Source organism: Pinus tabuliformis, chromosome 6 (assembly GCF_031772625.1).
Source record: "Pinus tabuliformis cultivar Carrire ecotype Pingquan chromosome 6, CPIR1, whole genome shotgun sequence".
Taxonomy (NCBI): Eukaryota; Viridiplantae; Streptophyta; class Pinopsida; order Pinales; family Pinaceae; genus Pinus; species Pinus tabuliformis.
Genome location: NC_142292.1, coordinates 17,587,197 through 17,613,710, shown reverse-complemented (window position 1 = coordinate 17,613,710; position 26,514 = coordinate 17,587,197). Strand labels below are relative to the sequence as shown.

The 26,514-nt window shown below is 37.4% G+C and overlaps 1 protein-coding gene and 1 long non-coding RNA gene across 3 annotated transcripts in view; both read right to left on the bottom strand.

Annotated features, from left to right (window-relative positions):
• Window positions 1-1,435: 1,435 nt before the first annotated feature.
• On the bottom strand, window positions 1,436-16,462 carry LOC149256998 (uncharacterized). Its single transcript, XR_016256504.1, has 2 exons — window positions 16,295-16,462; window positions 1,436-1,949 (listed from the first exon to the last, which is right to left on the bottom strand). It is a non-coding gene; the product is annotated as an uncharacterized LOC149256998 (long non-coding RNA).
• A 274-nt stretch (window positions 16,463-16,736) lies between these two features.
• LOC149256997 (uncharacterized) overlaps window positions 16,737-26,514 on the bottom strand; it is an 89,302-nt gene continuing 79,524 nt past the window's right edge. For both annotated transcript variants that reach the window (XM_089413417.1, XM_089413422.1), the window contains exons 10-11: window positions 17,081-17,182; window positions 16,737-16,916 (exon numbers count right to left, since the gene is read on the bottom strand). In XM_089413417.1, coding sequence (XP_089269543.1) covers window positions 16,752-16,916; window positions 17,081-17,182 — 267 coding nt within the window. In that variant the 3' untranslated portion in view covers window positions 16,737-16,751. The remainder of the gene's footprint in view (window positions 16,917-17,080; window positions 17,183-26,514) is intronic.

Below are 26,514 nucleotides of genomic sequence, written 5' to 3'. Positions count from 1 at the left end.
ATTGTATTGAGGTTGTGTAATAGGTGTGTATTCTCCGAGCGAGAAATAGAGAGGTGAGACTGTGAGAGAAAACAGAGGATATTACAGCGGATCTACTGTAGTTTGTGTCTCTTCATTTTGTTGGATAATAGAAAAGAAAGACTAGTTGTTCGAGGTGGACGTAGCCCAAACTGGGTGAACCACGTATATCTGTGTCTCTCTGGTTTTATGTGTTTTCTGTTTTTATATTTATACAATATTCTGTGTTCCATTGCTATGTAATATATAAATTTCTAACAAGGACAACTACCTAGTTAACAACGACCAAGCCAAACATTGATCCAAACCACCATCCATATGTCCAAGCATCTCCAAGGGCTAAGAGACCTATTTTTTTCATAACAAGTGAAAATACTTCTAAAATAACCCCAAAAAATAAAATAAAAAATAAAATGAATCTAAACAAATTTGTATTTGCTAAATATTTATGGGAGATAGATTAAATTTAAAATATATATATATAGATAGATTAAATTTTATATATATATATATATATATATATACTTATTACAACGGATCTACTATAGGTTGTGTCTCTTCATTTCGCTGGATAATAGAAAGGAAAGACTAGCTGTTCGGGGTGGACGTAGCCCAAACTGGGTGAACCACGTATATTTGTGTCTCTCTGCTTTTATGTGTTTTCTGTTTTTATATTTATGCAATATTCTATGTGTTCCATTGCTCTGTAATATATAATTTTCTAACAAGGACAACTACCTAGTTACCAAACCAAACATTGATCCAAACCACCATCCATATGTCCAATCATCTCCAAGGCTAAAAGACCTATTTTTCTCATAACAAAGTGAAAATACTTTTAGAATAACCCCAAAAAATAAAATGAATCTACACAAATTTGTATTTGCTAAATATTTATGGGAGATAGATTAAAAAAAAAAATTAATTAATTAATTAATTAATTAATTTTTATAATATTTTTACTTATAAGCATCATTACACATCTCACCTCATCGATATTAAATAGTTGTGTATGCAACGTATTCCCTATATCGTTCACACAAACATTATAGATCTCCCTAGTACCACATTGTATAATGCACATGCCTTCTCTCAATGTGATAAGAAATTGTCATTTACAAGTCGCTTTTCAATAAAGCAGGGATGAAATGATAAATAAAAAATTAATTGTAACTTATATTCACAATTTTTCTTATAAAATATTGTATGCTCATGAGGCATGCATCAATGTTTTGTCAAATATTACGTAAAAATGACTTTTTAAAATCACCCTTATTTTTAAAAATAAGGGATAGATTATAAATTGTAATTGAACATTTTATTTTGACTGATATTAGATTTATATTAAAATGGAAGGAATTTAAACAATTTCTTAAAATTACATTTGGAAAAGAGACCTGTAATACAATGGCAGAAATTTAAAATATTGGGTATACATTGCATTTCAGTAAGCCTGAACCTCAAAACCTCATTTAGCAAATTTCACCGAGTACATATCAATTTCAAAGATTAATCATAAAAATTACAATGTACAGTTATGACTTACAATCACCTTTGACCTGTTGGAAAGGTCAATGAGTTAGTGGAATTAAATCAGGGCTTCCATGGATTGGAAGCAAGAATTTTAAAACTCTTCTAGGATATGTCGTCAGCGAGCTGATTACTGATCATATCCACCAAGTTGTAGATGAAACTAATGGACAGGAGGGTATTAATAGAATCATCAGACGTAGGACATAGAAGCCACATAGGAACCTTTCAAATATTTTAAATGTTTAATAATGGCTGATCTCAGAGATGGGCAGAGAACTGAATCCATGAAACTCCCTGTGCAGTTGAGCTTGTCTGGTATTGACTTTTCAGTTGGTTCTTTTTCACTAGCAGCATCCAGAGCCACATTTAGACCATATGAAAGTGGTTCTGTCACAAAACTGTAAGCAGTGCACACAACTGTAAACTTCAATCCACTGACAACAGAGAATAACACGTATATTATTCAAGAAATTTGAAGTAATTGCCGCCACATACGAACAGAACATAAACTAATTAACATATTTAAATAAAATCTACGTCCCTACATTATAATGAGGGGCAAAAAAAAAAAAATTAAAAGAGGAAAAATATCGTTTAAAGAAATTGCCAATAGTGTGATTAACTACCAATCAGTCACGGTTCCAATAAGCTGCTATCAGCTTTCATAAAACAAATGTACAGTTTCTGCTTTATCCATGCTATTCCTGCTGTGCTGTTTGTATTTCGTGGATAAATTATACTACGAAGAACGTTAATTCAATCTTAAACATAAAAATCTCTCGCAGCACAACTGAAAGTCACGACAAGCATTTTTCCTAAAAGAAATACTTCTTATGTATTAACAAAATGCTAACTACCCTCAGTTTACATGACAGTGCTTTTGAAACCCATACAATGTCATAGTCTTTAACAAGTACTTTTGAAAGCTAAAGGTATCTTCTTCGCATTTGCACCCAAATGAACCCATGCCAAATGTGCCTCTTATAACTCCTTCAACCTCACTTAAACTCACTTAAACTACAACTGATAAAGGGGCTCTCAGCCTAATGACAAAAATCATTAATCTATCTCCAGTGACAGAAACATTAAAATATCCCCCATGATCCCAACCATTGAATAAGTCCTTTATTCTTTTCTATGTGAGTGTATAATAAACATAAATATATACAAACATATATAAATAAATAATAACTATATAATGAAAGAGTGTATAATAAACATAAATATATAAAAACATATATAAATAAATAATAACTATATAATGAAAAGAAGTGTATGTCCCAGAGTGAAAAAGGCACCCCCATTTAAGTATTTTTATGGGTCCTCATCTATAATTATTCATCTTGTCATATCCTATTATTATTCTCACACATTTATTCAATATAACATCCAAATGGATTTCTTTATAATCCAATTATTTTGAATACCGTGATTTAAATTCGATTAGTTCGTCACATTTCGGATCAAAGTGTGATCCTGGCCATTGGCCATTAGACCTTTGGTCAAAATTTTGTCACGCTTAACAACTTACCTATTGGCTTTGGACCACAACCACAGTTATTCAGAATTTCACTTATCCAATCTTTGACCACACCAAGGATTTCCAATAAAAGTTCAGAAAATTTTATTAAAGAAGACTCCCGATTGCCAAGAAAAAAATATTCAAGAAAAAAATAAATAAATATATTGGGGAAAACGAAAAGGATGAATTCCCATTGTCGTGCCTTAATTAGTGTACAGATTATCAGTAGTTACACTAAAATAAACCGTAGACAATCTTTTCTCAGAACATCGCAGGACTGCTGATTAAAACTATGTAAGAGACATAAGGATGCAGGGTGCAACGTGCCTCTGTCTAGGAGATTACAGCCCCATTGTAACCACAGACTGCCGGTTCCACAGTTTGCAAGGACAATCCCAACAGGACCTGTATCTCCACCAGCAGAGAATTCAATCAAGGAATCCACTCCAATTGACACAGATCGAAACCCTTATCCCACTGCCACTTTCTACTCGACAGTTATCCTTCCGAGCTAGCGGGCTGTTACGGTCGTCAGCCTTGATACATAACCATGCAACATTTATCTCGTGATAATCATATGTCGGTTATACTCCACGATGCTATTACCCGGGCCGATACTAAGAACGATAGGCAATATAATTCACAAATTTCCATTTGTGTGTTATCTGCACAAGGTGCCAACAGGGAGGAAGCGGTTGAATAATATACAATGATTACGTTGATAGAATGGTATATTTTGGAATTGGAATCAATATACAATAATTACGTTGATAGATTGGTATATTTTGGAATTGGAATCGATATACAATAATTACGTTGACAGATTGGTGATTGGTATATTTTGGAATTGGAATCGATCTTCCAGATTGAAGAGTGGAAATCCGTTCAATCATCCGTGTTCCCTTTTAATCTCCATCTTTCAATGTTAAATTTGCACGGGGTAAACACCGCAGGTGCAGAACAAACATTAAAATTTAAAATAATTAAACCCCCAAGAAGAAAGGAATAATGCTTTTCGAATCTTGATCACCCATCAGCGTTTGAATGCTGCACCTATAGTGGCTGCACTAATTTATTTTTATTTTTAGTTGATAGAAGTGTGAAAGGGTACTCGTGTGGGTAAAAAGTAGGTAAATAAGTGAATTTATTAATATCCAACTGATCACAAAAGTAGGTCAATGGGACTGAAGAAGAGTACAGTCAATATGACTACAACGTGGAAGTGCAAGCGCAATGCTAAAAAAACATATAGAGAGAAAGAAACCAATGGTAATGCTTTGTGACATGTATATAAGAGACTGTGGTATAACACAAAATGTATACAAGAGACCGTGGTATAATACAAAATACTCACTAGTCTACGTCACAATACAAGATAATAATTCCCTACTGAAAAGGAACGAGTGAGTGCAATGGTAACGTCTAGCAATGGAGCTAGAGATGTCAGGGCCTCCTAAGTCTAATGACGAATGGTAAGGATGGCAAACTGGATATCGGTTCGTTGTCAAAGTCCCCTGGGGCCAGTTGTGGATTTGACTGTATGATCCTTGGGGGGATGCCTGAGCAAGGGATACTCCTAGCATCCGAGGTCGAAAAGGAGAAACTCTGAATAGGTCTCTAGCCATACCTATGGAACTGGGAGGTGGTTGGATGTGTCAAGGGTGTCTTGCTTTGGAGCTATCTAGAGCTAGTCCCTCTGATACTCTCAGAACTTGTGAACCACTGTATGGTTCAACCTCCTCAAACTGGTCTTAATGGAATCTGTCGATCTCACTGAAAGGAAGGCTGAGAAGAGAGCCAAGATCTCACCCTTCTATTGTCTAGAGCATTCTAAACCTCTGCTTGTCACTTGTGGCCCAAATATAATGAATACACATGAAAGTATGAGGTGATTGTCCTAGCCATCCCAAGACAGGGCATGCTTTGTAGATGCTGAAATCTACGGTTGAAAATCTCCTTGATGAAGATTGTTAAGCATCGTTGGTCTTAGTACCAAAAGAAGGTAGAGATGGAGCCTCCCGAATCCCAATATAGACAATGATATTGTTTTCTGATCTCATAGTATAGGGGCAACCTAAAAAAGAGGTGTGTTTATTGTACTCAGATTTGTTGTTCAATAATAATAATAATAAAACCCTCATCTGTTGCACCAGTTTTCCAACACTAGGTTTTTTTGGGGACAATCGTCCAAAAATAATTGTCTCAATTTTATTGTGTACGAGAATTTTCTCAGTTTCCAATTTTTTTCCACATCGTATTTTATTTGTGAAAAATTGTAGTGTGATTTATTTGTTGTTTTCCGTAGCAAATAAACTGCATAATTTAATCAGTTAAAAGAACAAATTTCCAATCACTACAATTTAAAGAAAATTTCACATGGTATCAAAGCAATTTTGAAGACAGATCAGTCGCTCAATGACGAGGAGAAATTTTGCAGGGTCAGAGGTAATTTTGCAGCAACATTTCTAGGTCTACGCAAAAGGCCAGCGAGGAAGTTCAAATTGTTGGACAGGGGATCGATCATTGCAGTTGCAGAGTGTAGGAAAAGTCGATTTGTTTAGAAGCAATTCCAACAGGCAGTGGCATTACCGATAATCAGTTCCAGTGAGCAGAACTAAGAATTCGTTAAGTAGATTTAGGCACAGTTGATTAGCGACAGTTTTCCAATAACAAATCAGTGTCGGGTTGAAGACAAAAGCACACAAAATTACACTTTGGATGTCTTCAGTAAATTCTCAAGAATCCCTCAATATGGCCACAGACAGATTTGATAATTAGGGCGCTAGAGAATTGTCTTCCAGATTGGAGGACGAATTTGTTTGCTTAACTAGCTCAGCTTCACAAGGAATCTAGTACATAGACAATGGAGCATCAGCACACATGACGGGAGTTAGGGAATATTTCTCCAGCTAAAATGAGGAGAAAATGCACAACCAGAAAAATAATGGGAAAAAAGACAAAATGCACTCCAGCTGGGATAGGTACGATTGACATAGAAAGGGAGTCAAGAGCAAGCACCAATGTTACAGATGTATTGCATGTGCCAGGATTGGGTATGTACCTGATTTCAGTATCCCAGTTATAAGATAAGGGATATGATGTCCATTTTGTAGGGAAGGTGTTCATCAAACACCAAAACTGGAGGAAGGTGAAACAAATTGGGGTACGAAGCAACAAATTATACAAGTTGCAATTCGACTCTCCAATGGCACTAGTAAGCATTAGAAGTAACAGAGGGGAAGACCTGAATGAGTTATCGCATAGGAGGATGGGACATTTACATCATGGGGCACTTAGAATGCTCAAGGAGACAATAACAGGGGTTCCAAAATTAGGCACAGAAAATGACGATGTGTGCAAAGGGTGCGTGCATGGGAAATATGCTAAAGCAACATTTGCAAGAAGTGACAACCAATCAGATGGTGTGTTACAACTTATACATTCAGATATTTGTGGCCCTGTGTTCACTAAATCTCTCAAAAGATACGAGTACTTCGTTACCTTCATTGATGATCATTCTAGGAAAACCTGGATCTATTTCCTGAAGACCAAGGATGAAGTCTTCGATCGCTTCAAGGAGTTTAAGGCTCTAGTGGAGAATGCGACAGGGAAAAAGATTAAGGTGCTTCGCTCAGATAACGGAGGCAGGTACACAGATAGTGACTTGATGGTGAAGGAGGGCAACAAGAGGGAATGGGCAGCTCCATACAATCCACAGCAAAATGGGGTAGCAGAGCGAAAGAACAGATCTATAGTTGGGGCTGCAAAAACGATGTTATATGACCAAGATTTGCCTAGGTTACTATGGGTAGACGCATGTAATAAGGCAGTGTATATTCAAAACAAGGTTCCTCACATGGCGTTGGGGAAGATAACACTAGAAGAAGTCTTCTCAGGGACGAAGCCAGGAGTCAGTCACTTCAAGATTTTTGGTAGCATAGCTTATTGCCATGTAGCAGATGAGAAGCATACCAAGTTGGATCAAACTACAGAGACGGGTTATTTCGTTTGGTATAGCAAAACCTCCAAGGCATACAATATTTATGTTCTTAACAGCATGAAGATTATAGTGAGATGGGAAGTAAAGTTTATGGAGGTTAAAGCCTTCAAGAAGTCTCATGAGATGCAAACAGGTGATCAAAGTGAGCCAACAAAAGCTCCATTAGTTCAACAACAGGGGCAGCCACAGGGGTGGCCACTAAGACCACCGCAAGGCCAATCACAGGGATCTAGTACAGTAACCAGTACCATCATATCCTCAAGTGTTGGAGATCTAGTGAGTTCGTAGCAGACAGAGCAGTAAAGGCAAGACGAAGAGTTGGTTGATCCTCCCACCACTAGTGGTTGAACCAGCAAGGAAATTCGTTAGACATTGACAGATGCAGACGAGTTTTTTGGAGCTCCAAGGACAAACAAGAGAGAACGCTAACAACCAAACAGTTACCAAGCATTAGTGGCACAAGTTGAAGAACCTTCTAGCTATCAAGAGGTCGCACAACATCAAGTGTGGGTAGACGTCATGGTAGAGGAGTATAGTTCTATCATGACGAACGATGTTTGGGAGGTAGTGTCGAGCCCTGAGGGTAGGTCAATTGTGGGTTCTCAATGGATCTATAAGATCAAGTATGTTGCAGAGAGCAGCATGGAGAAGTACAAGGCTAGGTTCATGGCAAAGGGGTATGTACATAAAGAAGGAATAGACTATGAAGAGACCTTCACCCCAGTTGCCAAATACACTTCTATCTGTTCGATTATATCTTTAGCAACGCAAATGGGTTGGCAGATTCACCAAATGGACGTCAAGACAACTTTCCTAAACGAGGTCATAGAGGAGGTACATATAAAACAACCAAAGGGCTTTGAGACTCACGAGTGGGGCACACATGTGTGCAGGCTTAAGAAAGCTTTGTACAGGCTCAAGCATGCTCCAAAGGCATGGTATGGTCAGATTGACAGCTACTTGCAGCAAATGGGATTCGTCAAGAGCGACGTAGATCCCAACCTCTATTATTTGATGGTAAAGAATGAGCCACTCATCCTAGTATTGTATGTGGATGACCTCTTCTTGACAAGGTCATCAAGGCTCATAGAGGAATACAAGAGACCTGGCAACAGAGTTTGGCATCAAGGATTTGGGGTTGATGCATTACTTCCTTGGCTTGGAAGTGTCGAAGAAGGATGGGGATATCTTCCTTGGTCAAGGGAGATATGCTATAGAGATTCTGAAAAGATTCAGGATGCAAGACTATAGACCCATGACTATGCCTATGATCACACACTGGAGGAAGATAGATGCATCAAAAGACAAAGACGTTGCCCTCACTTTGTATAGACAGCTTATCAGTTCCCTCATGTATCTGGTCAACACTAGGCCAGAGATTTGTTTCGCAGTCAACACTGTCAATCAATTTATGGCGGGAGCGAAGAGAGTGCATTGAACATCAGCGAGGTACATTTTGATGTATTTGTGCGACATGGTCGAGTATGGATTGAGGTATAGTTGAGGTAATGATATCAGACTATGTGGATTCACAAATGCAGATAGGGCAGGTAGTTCAGTGGACAAGAAAATCACATCAAGGTGTTGCTTTAGCTTTGGATCAAGGGTTGTATCTTGGTGCAACAGGAAGTAGAAGTCAGCAACATTGAGCTCTGCAGAAGCAAAGTATATGGCAGCGAGCACAGCGACGTGTGAGGCTATATGGCTTCAGAAGCTACTAGTGAGCTTGTGCAGTCAGAGGATGGAGGCGACCAGTATCTACTATGATAATCAAAGTTGCATCAAGCTCTCCAAAAACCCAGTGTTTCATGATAGGTTGAAATACGTAGATATCTGAAATCACTTCATCAGAGATTGTGTGCAGTGTGGAGGAGGCCAGCTACAACATGTTCCCACAAAAGCGCAGGTTGCAGATATACTCACAAAAGCTTTATGGAAAGCTAAGTTCGTATATTTCAGAGAAAATATGGGTATAGTGGAGAACCCTTTTCAGTAGCAAAGACAGGATTCAAAGTTAGTTCTCAATTACATTAGTTGCAGCAGGATGAGCAGCAACATAGATGCCAAGAGTAGTTCAACTCGGAGTAGCAAATGAATCAGAGTTGTGGGCAATGACAGAATATAACAGTTGTCATACATCAGTAGTGTGTATGGGAAGAGATCTTATGAGACAAAGAGTATGGTAGAACACCTTCCTGGCTAAGAGGGAGTGTTACTTTTGTAGCATCGAACAAGTGTTCTAGTCTCAACTTTGGTCAGAGAAGCTAAGAAACACAAAATCTCCAAAACCCAGAAAACGTTTCTGATGAAAACACCTAAAGACAACTCAATTAAGTTAATTGATCAATAATTCAATTTTTCCTAAGTCTAACTTAGGAAAAGTGATTAATTAACAGAAATTAATTTAGAAGGGTGAGATTTCTCTAGAAACGCACATGGATCAACTCAGAAATGATCTTAGTCGTGGATGAGGACTTAATCATGGCTATTGGTGAGCCAATGAGAGATTTTAAGAAGAGGTTGATGGGGTTGGAGCACCACACACCAGAGTAGTGAGTTTCCATGGCAGATCGAGCTACCCAGTTGTAACGGTCGAGAAGGGAGAAGAGTTCGATCCAAAAGGAAGCAAAGGTGAGAGGGAGATCAGTGGTAGGATTACAAAGGAGTTTTCCAATGCCAAAAGAGTCAGCTAAGGGAGGTTGAAATTATCCACAGGAGGTTGTGCAGGAACTTGTGGAGAGCCTCAAAGGGGCAAATTGATTCAGCCTAGCAGGAGGTCAATTCAGTTGATGAGTGCCAAGAATTTCTTCCAGAGGGAAAGCAAATTTATCTCAAAGACAGAGGCAGTCAGATCCGGGCACACAGAGGTAGTTCCAAGCAGTGCAAAATTCAAACTGTGCAGGGCTTGCATAGAGGTTGACGAAGAGGCTGGGTTGGAGCTGATTGTGGGTTAAGATCAGGCCGAGATTGCTTACGAAGGAGGGTAAAATTCTCTCAATAATTTTGCCAATATTTTCCTTGGAGAGGATTGCCAATTTTGGCATCCATTTTATTGTACTCGAATTTGTTGTTGAAAACAATAACAAAACCCTCATTTGTTGCACCGATTTTCCCACATTGGGTTTTTCCAGGAACAATTGCCAAAAAATAATTGTCAATTTTGTTGTGTGTGCTAGAATATTCTCAATTTCCAGTTTATTTCTGCAATATATTTTATTTGTGAAAAATTGCACTGTGATTTATTCATTGTTTGTCGTAGCAAATAAACTGCACAAATTAATCAATTAGAAGAATAAAATTCCAATTGTTGCAATTTAAGAAAAATTTCACACAACTCCCTTACTTGTCCCCCAAGGCCCCAACTGAATGAAACCATCATTTGTTCCAAAGGGTGGGACTACCCTAGAGGAACTAAATCACGAATGATGGCTTTGAAATCTCAAATTACTGCACATTTCCCCCTTTGATGCAACCATGAATTGGTCCCGAGACAACTTGAGTTCATCCTGTAGAGATTTGGTGAGGTCAGCATCAAGGAATATCTCATATGTGGGTGGGAGCGATGTCAATCTTCTCTTGGCTTGGAAAGCTCTGAGTCAATTCTCTAACGACCGGAAACAAAGTAAGAGTGTAGAATTGGGGCCCATCTGTAATGTCCCCAATTTTTGGATTCGATTGTGGTAAGATTAGGACGGATTTCCAAAGTTTATGTCAACCAGGTCAGAGGAGCAAGATTATTTTATAGGTGGTCCCGGAGGGTTTTGAGGAGTTCTATGGGGACTGACTGGGATTGTTTGCCATTTTTCATCATCAAGATCAGTTTTGCACAATTCGATCCTTGTTCTACTGTATTTTGATGATTTCCGTCAAACAGAGTTATTAGCAGGCATATTTTAATTAATTACGCTTAAGGTGTTCTTTCGGGTTGATTACCTGGAGGAACACCTTAGTGTAATAGCTCGTTGGAATCGGGGCAAAAATACCTACAGGGTAGAATAATAAAAAGGGGCTTTGCATGGAGGTGAGTTAAGCATTTTCTAGAGTTAAAAGTGGCTTTAATTAGTTAATAAAAGTCACTTTATTAAATAAAGAAAGGAAAAGTGTTTTTATTATTTAATTGAAGGAAAAGGGAAAAACATTGGCAAATGTGGTGAACGAGCTATAAAAAGGGAAAATGAAGAGTCACTCCTCATTCTTGCATTTGCTCACTTGAGAAAAAGAAATTTGGAAAACTATTGAGGAAGAGTCTAGGGTTTTTGAAAACCCTCATTCTGGTTGATAGTTTTGGCGATTCAGTTATACACCCTAACTTGTTTGGGAGCGGTATCATTCAGATTTCATCATTGGGCTTCAATGTTTTCGAAGGAGAAGACGATAATGGCAGAGAGGACGTGAATACAAGGTGTTATCAGTTGATTTTATGAGCTTATCTCTAGCATTTCATATTCTCTATACAGGCAGATCTCTAAGCTGCATTTGGGTCCAAATTTCCTCTTTCAAATCAGGCTGTGGACTCTTTCCTTCTAGCTGACCGAGTTTCACCGACTGTTGAAGGGGCTGAGTATTTTATTTGAGGGAACCGAGTCACTGATGTGTAGAGGGACGAGTTCCTTTTCCTGTGCCTATTTGGGCTGCCAAAAGAATTGACTAAGGACATGTTTGGAAGGGCTGTTGTAACCTTCAGTTCAGACCAACATTTCTATTTAGACCGAATTTCTAGATTGGTCCTCTCAGCTGTTACCTTACAGCTTGACTGTTTGGAGGTTATTATTGCATAAAATATCAGAGGACGAGTTGTATGATCAGAGTTATTATTTCTGGATTGTATTTACTTTAAAAGACTGATTTCCATTGTTAAAGAGGCTGAGTTACAGACCCTTGAATGCTGACTACCTGGCTGGTCCATTGAGCTGCTATCCAACAGCCTGAGTGTTTGTAAAGCCTGCTGTCATTTGCTGCCATATATTTCTTAATATTGCTGTGGAAAATAATACCAGTGATATGTATGTCCTCTAAATTTAATATCAATTAGATACCAGTTGTTCTGAAGTATTTTATGGTGTTTATTTGGTATTGGGCACATTCTATTCGAATAAAACACTCAATAATTACACCTACAGCCATACTGTTTGTGCGAAGTCATTAGCGTTTATCATGGCATGTCTCATAATATTGTTGTAGCATGTTCTATCAATGAAATGCATCAATTAATGAGTTTAATAAAGGTATTATACAGCTGTTGAAGTATCATTTGGGCATTTGTTTGGCACTGTATACATTTACCAAAAAATAAAATTCAAGGAAAGTGCACCTACAACCATAGGCCTACAAACTGTTTGACGAAATGTCACCGAAACCAACCCAAGTAAAACTTAGAAATTTAACTGAATTTTGAGATATTCCAAAAGATGTATCTTACACCATACATGCCCGGTCAAGAGCGATGTCCTTCAGATCCAAAGTGTCATGAAGGAAAGAGGTGCCCAACTATAGGGGGTCAAAAGGAGCTACTAGAGGGGGCAGCCCACGTACCCTAAGATTAAGCTATTGACTTTGACAAAGGCATTCATCATTCAATTTTGTTTGTATTACACCTTCAATGAGTGGATGTGGTTGTTCACTTGCCCGGACAACTTCAACCCAAGAATTAAGTTTCTTCTGCTACATTTTTGTCTCCTGTTGAAGGAGGGCCTTTTGTGCTCTCATCTCATTTTGCAGATTTTTGATGCTTGAGATCTCTATTTGGAATGTGTGGGAGTCAATAATTGGTTGTTGCAAGTGTATGTTTTCCTGTTTTTTCATTTTTGAGACCAGCTGTTTGAGGTCAAATACTTTCGAATGGAGTTCTTTGCTTTTGTTCTCTAGGAGATCCATCATCCATAGCACATTTTTAATCTGGATGTCCAAAAGTAGAAATCTCGCTCCATGGCAATATCTGTAGCACTATAAACTCGGTCTTTGAGGGTGAACGGAGGGGAGCTTTCCATTACTCGACCTGACCTGGATGCTGAATTTGCAGAAGTTAAAATGGCCTCCTGGTGGTTGTTCTGTCCACTGCTTAGAAGTTAAAACCTCTTTTCAAATGTGCGAAGGAAAAGGAGACCGAGACTCTCCTAGTGAAGTGTAATAGCAGTGCGAAGGAGGAAGACGGTGAATGCCGAAGAGTGAAAGAGATAGTGACAAGTGTCTTGAAGAAGAATTGAATCAAGTATTTTGTCAAGGATCTTGGTATTAGAATAAAAGAATCTATAAGAAGAGATTGAAGGGTTTTCCTCTCAAGAGGAGAGGTTTTTCCCTAGGTTGGAGCCTACTTCTTGTGTACTTTTATTGTGTTGATCTCCTTGTTTTGGTAGCTGGTTGATGATTGAAGAATACACTATAATAATAAGAAGAAGAAGATAATTCTAAAAAGTAAAAAGACTTCTCAAGCACTTATCATTGTCAGAAGAATCATTAATGTCGCTTTGCCTTAGATTCTTCAACAATAGAAACGAATTAGGAGGCAGCAAGGGAAAGAACAAGGCGGATAGAGTTCATTTTGGCAACAAGAGAGAATGTTTCAGTATGGTCAATGCCTTCAACTTATGAAAAACCCTTAGCAACAAGGCGAGCTTTATGTTTATCAACTTTTCCATCTGGTCCAAACTTGGTTCTGTAAACCCATTTGCATCTAACAAGTTTTTGTCCCTTTGGAAGAGGAACAAGATCCCATGTATCATTTGCCAATAATGAACGATATCCTTCATTCATAGTTGCATCCCAATCTAGATGGCCTGAAGCTTCTGCAAAGGTGTCAGGATCATAAGTCGCTGAAGCTTGAGCCAGTAAAGAAGAGGCTCTATCGAACTGAGAACGTGTACGTCGCTGATCTGTAGGATCACCTGCAAGAGCACCCGCTACACCCCAAGTAGCATGGACCCATTTTGGAAGCTGAGCAGCTGAAGGAGGATCCCGAGAAGGTGGGGGAGGATTGTCATCCTCATTGTCATCAAATGCAGAAGAAATATTTTTAGAGATAGAAGGATAGAGAGAGGTGGCACATCCGCCGAACTAGGCTCGTAAGCCGATATATTTTCAGCAAACTTTACATCTCATTTAATGATAAGATTTTTGGACTTAGGTGGAAAAAGTTTGTATCCTTTGCCATCTTCAGAATATCCAACAAAAATACATTTTTCACTCTTAGGTTCTAAGGCATTATGTTTCTCATCTGGAATATGGGCCCATGTTTCACTTCCAAAAGCACGAAAGTGACTTACATCTGGTTTAATTGAGCTCCATGCTTCTTCTGGAGTGATATTCTTTAAAACCTTAGTAGGAGTGAGATTTACTATGTAATTTGCACAATTAATTGCTTCTGCCCAAAAATTAAGACTAAGTCCTTTAAATTGAAGCATACAATTAGCCATTACCTTTAAGGTGCCATTCTTCCTTTCAGCTACACCATTTTGTTGTGGAGGATATGGAACAGTATGTTGTATTTGAATTCCAGGGTCAGTGCAAAAGTTGATGAATTTGTTGATAACATATTCTCCGCCATTATCAAATCTTAAATTAAGAATTTGATGTTGAAATTGTTTCTCAACAAAGGCCTTAAAGGCCAAGAACATGTCAAAGACTTCACTCTTGAGTTTTAAGAAGTATACCCAAGTGCATCTAGAGAAATCATTGATGAAAGTTAAGAAATACTTGTAGCCAGAGAATGAAACAACTAGAAGTGGACAACATAAATCACTATGCACAAGTTGTAACGGGGTTGAGGCGTGCCAAGAGGCACGTTTTTCAAAACTATCCCAATGATGTTTTCCGAGTACACATCCTAAACAAAAACCATCTCTGCAAGATACCATAGGAAGAGTTGTCACCATATTTTCTTTACATAGATTTTGGAAGGAGGGATAGTTTAAGTGAGCAAATCGCTCATGCCAAAGTTTGCTCACTTCATCATTATGAGCAACAAATACTGAGGGAAGTGTTGATGACCCAAAGTTGTTAAACTTATACAACCTTGTAGAATCATTGGCAATTCCAGCAGCTAAAATCTGTTTAGGATCTCTTAGGTCCCTAATTACAACATCGTGAGGTGAAAATTCAAAGGTTTTACCTTCACCTGAATGAGTTATCTAATATATAGATAGAAGGTTGCAGGATAAGCTAGGAACACATAATACATCATTAAATTGGCCATTGTCTAGATGAATAGTTCCGGTCCCTACAACACTAAGAGATCTCTCATCACCAACATATATATTTTTGGTGTTACAATCATTTAAAGAAGAAAACATGGCTTTGTTTTTGGCCATGTGATAAGAAGCTCCAAAATCAATGAGCCACTCATGAGAATGAGAAGAAGAAGGTACATTTAGTGCATAACCAGACCGAGATGCTTGAAAACCACATGTAGAAAGTGTTATTCCTGAAGATGAAGTTGAAGAGTGCTCCAAATGGATGTTATGCTTCTTTATTGCTACTTCCAAGGCTTCCATCTTCTTAAAGCATTTGGATTCTAAGTGGCCATCTCGATTACAAAAGTTGTAATGTTTATCAGTGTTCTTCCCTTTGTTTTTATTTGCCTTATCATTTTGTTGAATTGATTTTTTATTTTGAGACTGAAAGTCCTTAGGACCCTTGGTTGGTTTAGGACCATTCTTTTTAGGATGTTGCTTCTTAGGATTCTTTAAACTTGGTTGCTGCTGGGTGGCTAAGGCTTTCTTAGAAGAGTTTCCAAGATTAAGAAGACCAAGATTTTTTCTATGTGTCGGAATATCCTAAGTTCTAACATCCCCCCTTAAGAACAACTTGGGATAGGATTCAAGGATGTACAAATATGACAAAATAGGAGAAGGAAGGAGGCATTAGAGCCTATTAAAACATGGCTATAAGGTGCACTTCCACAGGGTTCATTTTTCATTTTTTCAGTTGTCTATGATTTTGGCAGAGAAAACTTCCAGCATGGTTTGAGAGGGAAAACTTGTTCTCCAACTGGTGTTAATCTATATATAGATTTAAATCAAAAAATGAAAATATTTTTGGTTTCAAATCTTGCTAACTTTTGCCCTTTTCTTCCAATTTCCCGCTAATTACCCCCAATATTTTGTTCCCAATTCCAAACCTTTAAGCATTGCTATTGATTCACTAGAAATCTAGATAAAAGAGACTATGGGTAAGCTAAACAAGACAGGGCATCTTCTAAATTCCAAAACCAAATCCAGTATTCTCACCTTGCCTCAAAATTTTCCTGGTTTGCACCAACTGCTGCACAAATTCCGCTAATAACCCAGGGGGGAAGAAATCCCTCTTTAATCTCAACAGTATATGACACATTTGTGGATCCTACAGAAAAGCATTTCTCAGCACAATCAAGTGTTTGTTTCAACTTCAACAGGCTTTATGGATGGTTTACAAACTGCGTCTGCTCGATTCATTTGCTTGCAGCTAACCTGTGAAAGATGAAAGTTAAATACAGGCATGAGGCATCCGTCGTAGCTATTTAGTAAACACGGTCATACTCTTGAAGTAACAGGTACGATTACTCACTTCTGGCACATGAAGTGATGCATTCTGAAATGCCACTGGCGAATATAATAATGGAACATCAACACAAGCTACTGAGCTGAGAAATGACCTGTGAACATTTGTGATTCGGATCAAATTCACTCATACAAGTGTGATTATGTTTCAATACAAGAAGTAGGAAACCCACATGAAAAAGCAAATGGAAAAAGAGACCTGCCTGTGATTAAGCAAGAAATCATAGAGTCCATGTACATTTTCATTTCCAATAAATGCCAAAAGTGATTGAGAAGTATTGTCAATATCAGGCATGGAGTCAACAACTCGAGTCTGTATACACGTGTTCAAAACCAATTCAGCTTGAATGACTTCGTATAGAAATCTCTGAAGACTATAATTCCTTATAAGGCTAGAACAGAAAATTTGTGGTCAGAGGGATTTTAATAATTGAAGAAATAAAACCACTTTTCAGTCCATGAGAATAAAACACTAACCTGCCCAGGATTTATTTTCTCAAACTCGGATAACTCCTGCAAATCCTCTGTTGTAGCTTGCTCCACTTCCATGCTACAGAGAGGCATAGAGAAGCCTACATCCTGTATTGAAGGCATGAGCAATTTTATAATAACAGCCTATGAATGCTTACAAAAAAAAACCATGGTGCAAACAAGTCGTCAATAACATATGTTTCAAATGAGCAGACCGATGCATTACCAATATTAAGACATAGATAAATTCTAAACGGAACCTTGGACACATATAGAGGGTATCAAAATAGCTCACAGGTTTGGATTACCAACTATCAGTCAAGTTATGTCCTTAATTTTTCAAATTAAAGAGATTGAAATTTTACTGAGATAAGGACCAGAAGATTCAAAACGAAAACAAATGTCATCCAAACATGCAAGAGATGAAATTAGAGTCTCTTTTCATATCAAATCATCGATTCTAAGTTGTAGCTTACGATAAAGTTTGCACAATTTCAAATGTCTTGATAGATATTCGAAATGAATTTATTTCATAGGCTTTCAATAATGTGAAAACCAACAAGGAGGTCAATCCAGTATGTTCTTTGAAATCGATTGATCATATTTCCCGTCACGATACTGAATTAGTGCAAAACAGAACACTCAAATAAAGACATTAGCTCATACAAATACGCCTTATGATTTGCTATTCAAATAAGAAAGCAGGTTACAATAGAACTTTCTAAAATAAACTCTGAAATGCATAATCCATGCAAATGATTACATCCATACATCAGACTAAAATTTTACCAACTTATGGTTTGCATAAAATTCATTAAATATTAAACCAATGTAGTTTTAAAATCCAATTGAGACAATTCAAAAGGTAATTGTTAGCAGCAATTCTAGTCAGGAAATCATTCAATGCCTCTCTCTCTCTCTTTATATATATATATATATATATATATATATATATATATATATATATAGATATCCCAAGGTTAGTTGCTGCAACACCCTGCAAGTACATTTAGAAGCCATCAATGGTGTTAATGTGCATAATAAATGTGTTGTTTTTCCCAAAGTAATATCTGGATAATTACAAGCTTTCAACTTTTCAACTATACTTTCAAAAGGCTATTGGACAAAAAAAAATACACGACTTTGATGGTAAGATACTAAACACCTATTAATCTAGGATATAAAATTGGAACCATGCCAGTAATGCATTTTAATTAAAAATTGTTTTTTATTAACTTGCATTCATTTCATAATGTCAATTTATAATTTATTTTTTAATTTAAATCTCATTAACTACTTAACAATGGATAATGACATCACTTCATCAACAAATAAAAGTGCTTGCACGGTGTTGGTGCATCCTTTCAGTCAGAGCTAATAAAACCAAGGGGTTGGTGCCTCCTTCCAGGCTTTGCTAGAGAATCTTGGAAGTTGGTGGTTCTTGTTTGATAGATTTTGGAAGACATGATAGCATCGAACATGTGTTCTAGTCTCGATTTGTGTCTAAGAGGCTAAGGAACTGGAAATCTCCAAAACCCAAAAAAGGTTTCAAGAGAAAACACCTAGAAACCACTCAATTAAGTTAATTGATCAATAATTAAAAAATGTCTACGTTTAACTTAAGAAAATTGATTAATTAACAACAATTAATTGAGGAGATTGACTTATGCTCTAGAGACTTCTAGAAAATGACTTCGATCAAGTCTAAGATGATCTTAGCTATTGATCATGATTAGATCTTGGTCGTTGATGCTCCAGCAAGAGATTATAAGAGAAAGTCGATGGGATGGAGATAGACACACAGTTGCAAGAAAGACAGCAAGGCAGATTGAGCTACCCAGTGCGCAAAGATTCAACTAGGGAAAAGTTCTAGCCAGAGGGAAAGCATCGAAAAGAGGGAGCAGCAGAAAAATTCTTGGGGAGAATTTTCCAACATTTCTCCAGTGTTAGAGAGGTAAGAGAGAGGAGGTCATATTAACTGTAGAGAGGGCTCAAGAAGCCAAAAACCATAGTGCCAGTGCCGAAAGAGAGGTCATTTCAGTTGTCGAAGGTGGGGAGATCATCTAGGAGGCAGAGCTAGTCACTCCCAAAGGCAGAGGGAGGTTGGACGGCTGAGTTAGAGTTGAAGTGCAAACAATGCAAATTACCCAGCCAGGCAATGTGAATTACAGGCAAAGTGTGAGTTGTCGGAGAGGGTTCGAGCAAAGGCCACAGGGGCTAAGTTGATCTACAGAGGGAAAATTATTTCTTAGATATTTTGCCAGATATTTGTTGGAAGATTGCCAGTTTGGCATATATATATTGTACTCTCAAAATTTTGCTACATAATAAAATAAACCCTCATTTGTTGCACTGGTTTTCCTTTAGGGGGTTTTTCGAGGACTTTTCAGTCCAAAATAATGGTGTCAATTTTTTTGTGTTTGCATCTATTTCTCATTTCCTCATTTTACTTCTACAACATATTTATATTGTGAAGAATTGCAATGTGATTTATTCGTTAATTGTCACAAACAATTAAATTGACATCAATTAGGAGGATAAATTCCAGTTGTTGAAATTTCAAGGAAATTTTCACATTGTTGATGTAATCTCTGAGACATATATTAAAAGTGTTTTGCGGCTTTCTCCCATTTGGATTTCCATATAAAAATCTCATGTACTGTGTATGATGTTATGCTTTGTTGAATGGTATTGTTAATTGTTAATGTTTACATGATATGTTCAAAATGGTAAAAAGTGTCCAATATTGATTCACCAACCTCCCTCCATATTGGTGAATATTCCAACAATTCATATCAAATTGAGTTCCTTCAATTTTAACCTAACAACAAGAAGGCAAATCTCAAGAGAACAGAGGTGGGAAAGTCAAGGAAGCACGCATCCAAACGATCAAACGAAGTCTACAGCATTGTACTAGTTTTAGAATATGTTACAACTAATGAAGAGAAACAAGTTGGTCCAACTCCCTTTTTTGATTGAACAAAATATGAAATATGGGAATCCATAATGAAAGTCTATTTGAAAGCTCTTGGATATTATATATGGGATTATGTTACTTTTGGAAACACATCTACTGATGAATCAAGAAGGTACAATACAAAAGCAATGGATGTCATTCTAAGTGCTCTGCCAGATTCTGTGAAAACCAAAGTGGATCAATGCTCATCAGCCAAAAGGCTTTGGGAGAAGCTTTAAAATCTTTACTTATAGAAGCATGCAGATGAAGATGAAGATGATGATCATGATCATGAAGAAGAAGGAGAAGTGGACATAAGAACAAGGAAAAAATCATATACTCAAAAAAGAAGATCCCTCCTAGGACTTCAACTAGAGGAGGCAGAAAGGGAGAAGAAATTTTGAAAAGTCAGGTTTAGGACTATCAAGCAAAAGTTATTCAAAAGCTAAAAGAACTTGACGCAGCTCTAACTGAAATAAACATGCCTAATGAATGGCAAAAGGAGCAAATGCGGGATGCTAAAAAGAAGAATCATATCATTGATGAAAGGGAACAATAAATTGCTCGCTTAAAGATGAAGGCAAAAGAGGTAGAAAGAAGAGAAGGTACTTTGACAAGTGAAGCTCCATGCAACAAAAGCACAAGTTCCAAGCCCCCATAGAGCAAGGTTGAAGAGACGCCTGAAAGCAAAGTCATCATTCTTCAAAGGGAAAATCAATGTGAGAGATAGAAGGAAGATTGAAAGTGTTGTTGCTCCAAGGAGTTGAGCTGATGAATTCAAGTACAAAGATCTGCAAAGAATTGAACCTCCTCCAAGAAAGAATGTCTTCAGAAGATCAACTTCATCAAGGCAAACCATCTCATCCAAATACCCTAGTATATTTCCTATTTATTCTTTTTCATGTACAAATTTTGGGCATAAGGCTATGGATTGCAAAGTTTATGACAGGGATGATAATCAGGTCATTATCAAACCCCTAGAAGCAAGTTTACAAGAACAAAAGATAAATATTCAATTGGCATCATCAACAGAAAGTATAGGTTTAAAGAAGAAAACAAAAACAAGAATAACAAGTGAATGAAGAAATCGCAAAGGCCATGCTCACAAGATTTGTAAAGTTACAAGACCATACAAGTACCAAGGAAGATGTCAAGGTTGAGAATGATCTTGCAGCACAGCGAGTCCATATATCATTCTAAACAATCTAGCTTGGACACCCCCAATGTTGTGAATGTTGAAGAAGGGGAGTGTAAGTAGCAGCAACTACAAATTTGAAGATCTATCCTTCGAGCAATTGTTTTGGGAAAGTTGATTCACAGTGGTTTAATGACATATTCGTGGAATGTCTCATGTCAAATAGGTTGATTTATTCAGGTATAGTTCAATGGCTCATGATTACATGTATTGCAGCAAATTTGAAGTAGTCAGAATAGCGAAGTGACAGATTAATCAGTGTTACAGCAGTTTCATTGCACATGGACAAGGATGGATTTATGAGACATCTGAAAATTGAGATTAGTGAGAATTTCCCTTTCCCATGGATGTCAAAGTCGGGAGAGAAATCAAGAGAGGAAGATTAGAAGCATGGAGACATCGGGAGCAGTAATCGTAGGGGGAATATGAGTGTTGCTATCAATGACAAAGGGGGGGGTGGGGGGGGGGGGGGAAGATTGTTGAATGGTGTTGTCATTATGAACACTTTAACTTGAATGCTTTTAATATACATAAATGGATTACAGTAATTGGAAGTTCCAATGGACAAGAAGCCCCGGAAGTGAAGGAAGCTCAAAGCCTAGAAGCCCTAATGGTGTGATCAAGATGCCCTGCACTTGTTGAGATAAATGAATGGGTAGAGCAATGAATTTGCAAGCAAGAGCATCACAGGGTAATAGTACTCGTCATGTCGTTTCCTATGGTATAGGTCGTACGCCACGTGGTTCCTCACGGTTGAAGAGATATGCCCTCTCAAAGCTGAAGCCCTAAAGTCTAGTCATGGTGCCCCAAAATGGATGATGACACGATCCAAAACAATGGCATAAAAAATTAAATGAAAATATATTGGGCATTGATAAATTTTATTAGGTTCTAGTTGTTACAAAATGTTGACCAAGTCAACCCTCAAAAGGAGGTTTTTATTTTGAAATTGATTTTAAAACAAGTTATTCAGGTCGGCCCCGTCATGGGGGAATTTTTAAATTAAATCTGAAATTTTCTAAGGCAAGTTAGCCCTCCTTTTATGCTCCCCCCCCCCCCCCCCCCCCCCCCCCCGCCTTTTCAAGTACAAAAAAGGCAATTGTATACCCTCCAAGGTATTATTCTTGCAACATCTTTCACATAATTTGATCTATGATTTCGCGAGGCCAAGGGCGAAATTGATGATTTGGAACAAGGTCGAGTTTCTGAAGGGTTTTTCGTTTTAATTGTTTTACCCTTTGGGAAGTGATATGCAAGGTCAAGACCAAGTTTATAAGGCATAATCAAAGACCTAGTCTGAGGTAATTTGAGGTCGAGTAAGGGAAGAGCTCTCGACCAAATCAGTCTATGTCGGCCACAAAGATAAGGCCGAATTAGGCCTAAGCAAGTGGCAACATGAGGCAAAGTTTAGGGTGCAAGAAGGGCCGCAATAAGGCCAAATTTTGAACCTATTCTTGTTAGAAAATGTGAATTGGCAACTTATTATATCTTATTTTCTTTATCCTTGATACTTGCTTGTGAATCTTTAGTTATCTTCTTTATGTTCTTTAGTTAGATCTTTTCATCAAACAATATCAAGAAACAACAACAAAAGAGGACACATATGTAGGCTCTCAGCCAAGGAAAAACCCTTCCAAGGGGAAAACCTAAAAACTCTTCTGTTAGAATCTACTTCAAATGAGATACAATGACCCAATCCTAGACCAAGTCCTTCTCCCAGTACCAAGTTGACCCTTCCTCATGGCATTTCTTGCTTCTTCCTTACAACTTCGACCTACCAGCAACAACACAGCTACTTGATCTACAACTTCAACTTCCCAACTACAGTTATCCGAGCTGTAACTTCAACCCATCTACTTCGACCTAGCAACTTCGTAGAAACCCTATACAACCTCCTTCTGAGACCTACTTAGAGCAAGACAACTCTCTCAAGGTCAACGAGATCTAAACAAGGGTTTTCCCTCTTCTAGCTACAAATTGTGCAATTCGTCCTCTAGCAACTCGAACTTTCAATCTCGGCTTGTTTCTGCAACCCAAAAACCCTAGACTTTCGCACGTGTGAGAGAGATAGAGCCTAGAAACAACAAATTTTGTCCTCCCAACTTCTCCTAGAACTTCACTCTCCTTCTTTTGCCTTTCCCAACTATACATTGAACTTGTGTGAGTGTGTTTCTCCAAATGAAGTCGAAATACTCTTTATATAGCCTTCTCAAGGGGTCGAATTTCCTCCTTTAGGCCGGCTTGAGGGTCCCAAGGTTGACTTGCACTCTCGCAGATTCCAGGACTGTCTAGACTCAAGAATAATTTTTTTTTTCAAAATTACAAATTGCCCGAAAGGATCTTATAAACATGATGTTGATTCCTTTGACTCATGACAATAAATCCTAAGACCTAACAAATCCTAGAAGCATAAAGACGTGCTTTTACCTAAAAACCCATCAATAATAAGCATGAAACCCATGCTTTAATAATAATAATTTTCTTTTTCTTTTTCTTGTTTGTTACATAGGATACATATTGAAATGAGTACAACAATTATGAAGACCGAAACCAATTACATTTCTCAACATACTTGACCACAGGAAGGGCAAATTTTGGATTTGTTCTAGACCGTTGGAAAGGCCACTGTAAGGCTGAGTTTGGGCTTGATATAGCCACAAAAAAGGTGTTGTTGACGCCACATTCTAAGGTTTCTTTGAGCCACAAATCGAGCATGCTTGCGCCGCATCCAGAGGACAAAGTAAGGGTTGTTTAGGTCAGGTCAATCAACTGAGTGAGCAGTCGTTAAAAAGCAGATTAGGTCGTTATCTAAAGGCTAAGTTAAAAATGATGTTGAAGGCTAGGTAAGCCACACTCTTTAAGCAAAATTAAAGGACTAATTAAGGTTTTTTTTTAACACTTTTGAGGGTAGAGCTAAGGACAATCTCAAGACATATCAACGAGGCACATACATTGTCCAAAAGTATGTCCTCTACAATAGCATTGATGATCTGAGGGCATACAGAGATAAAAGATCGTTATTGTCACATGATGAAGTAAAGCACTTAAGTCCAATTATGATACATAAGACAAAAATGTATGTGTAATTTACTCCTAGTAAAATTTATTTGAAGTTGTGTTCACTCGGTGATGACAATAAGGGCAAAGGGACAAAGTGATTCTATTTTTGTTGTTGGCCTAAACTTGAGTATGTTTCCATGTGCTTACCAAATTTTTATCTAACAAGTGTGTTTATATTGTAGCAAAGTTGATCCCTCGTGATGACTACTTATTGTTGAAGCATCCTACAGGTACTATTGAAACCAGAAATTATCGACATTTAGTATTAATCTGTTGAATAGACATTAATAAGGTGTGACCATTTAGTATTGACAATGTGATAAGGTTGATAACATGGTGATTGTTTCTTTGTTGTATTGAACCTATTATGTTGTCTCGTGATTTGAGGGAGTGTAATTCCAGATCATCTAAGACTATTGCTACTTGTTCCATGTGATATCTAGAGTTTATATTGTAGAGAGCCTTCATTGATACCATGTTTGTATGTTCTTGTAAGCCGCTATGTATTTCCACGTATTTGTTGCTAAGGCAATCGTATTGTTTAGTAATCCAATGCTCGATAAGTGTAACAGAGATATATGTATGTTGGTTGAGATGATGAGAGTGGATTTGTTGCCACTAGAGTTGACCGTGACATGTATTGTTGAGTTTAATATGTATCGTTGAGTTATGTTATCAATTTGATTGTGTTGTATTCATATGTTGATCGATAGAGTGTCAAAGTAGATGTTGCTACTAAGGTTTTAAGCAAAAAATGGTTGTATTTCCGAGTTGATGATCATAGTAGGTATGTTGGTCGTTGCCAGAGTTCGAGATGCTACTAGGGTTTGACATGCTATTGATGAGCTATCACTTGATGTGTTGTTGAGTGATTTGTGTGGCAAAGAGGGATTGTATTGCAGTCTTTGGATAGTGATCAAGTGTCGAGCAACGTGTTTAGCTATTATAATATATTATATTATCTTAGGGGTGGCTGGGTGGTGCACTAAGGAGATTGAAGACTCCTTCAAGTTGGACCCTGAGAACATCTTCAATCTTCAAGGTGGTGCTAGGCGAGCAAGTTGGTGCTTGCAAGGTGTTGGTGCATCCTTTCAATCGAAGCTAATAAAACCAAGGGGTTGGTGCCTCCTAGTTGTTACTGGAGAATTTTGGAAATTTGTGCTTCATGTTGATTAATCTTTGAGACATATATTAAAAGTGTTCCTTGGTTTTCTCTCCTTTGGGTTTCCACATAAAAATCTCGTGTACCATGTATGATGTTATGCTTTGTCGAATGGTGTTATCAATTGTTAATGTCTACATTATATGTTTAAAATGGTAAAAAGTGTCCAATATTGTTTGACACCCCTCCCCTCTCTCTCTCTCTCTCACAATATTGGTGAATATTCCAAATCCTTCAACTGCAAAGCATGCTTCAAAAAACTAAGAAATGCAAATTCCCTTCTCTTGCTACATAGTAAACAACTGTTGGTCTCTAGTCTTTGACATGTATCATATACACTAGATTTTAGTTACAACTATAAATCAAAAGTGAGACATCAACGAGAGAACTAAGAGAATAATTATCTCAATCATTAAGAAAGTGCGTAACGATTAGAAGAAATAAAACAAGATCCATGCTATCCTTTTAAAATCAGCTTAGTGAGAGGTGAGAACAAATTTAGCAAACAAAATTCCTAGGATATAGGAATAGAAAGGGAATTATACTCTATGTGACAAAAAACTATTTGAATTTGGTTGTTGTTGATGTTAACCTAAGTAGCAACTAGAAGAAGCCTTGCTTTCATTAAGGAAATTGATTAGGAAGATCAGTATGGTCATCTCTGTTGAAATATGTAACTAGGTTCAGTGTTCATAATGACATATCTAATCGTGATTTTATGTATTTAATGTAAAAACAAAAATAAATTTATTATTGTCATTCTTGAGGCATGGGTTTCATGCTCAAGGAAAATTTATTTCTAGGTCAAGCACCCATTGAGTGTTTCTAGGGCTAGTCATTGAGTCTACAAGTCAATTGCGAAGAAATTTCAACCCCCACTCCGGTTATCAGTTTTCCTTGTCACTCCATGCATTTAGTTTTAAATCCAAGCATGATAAAAATTCTAAAATATGGAAATGATAATATTTTTCTAAAAACACAAATTTAGAGATTTTACAACTGCTAAAATTGCAGAAACAAAACACAACAAAATTATGACAGCCACACACAGAAAATAACACAATGAC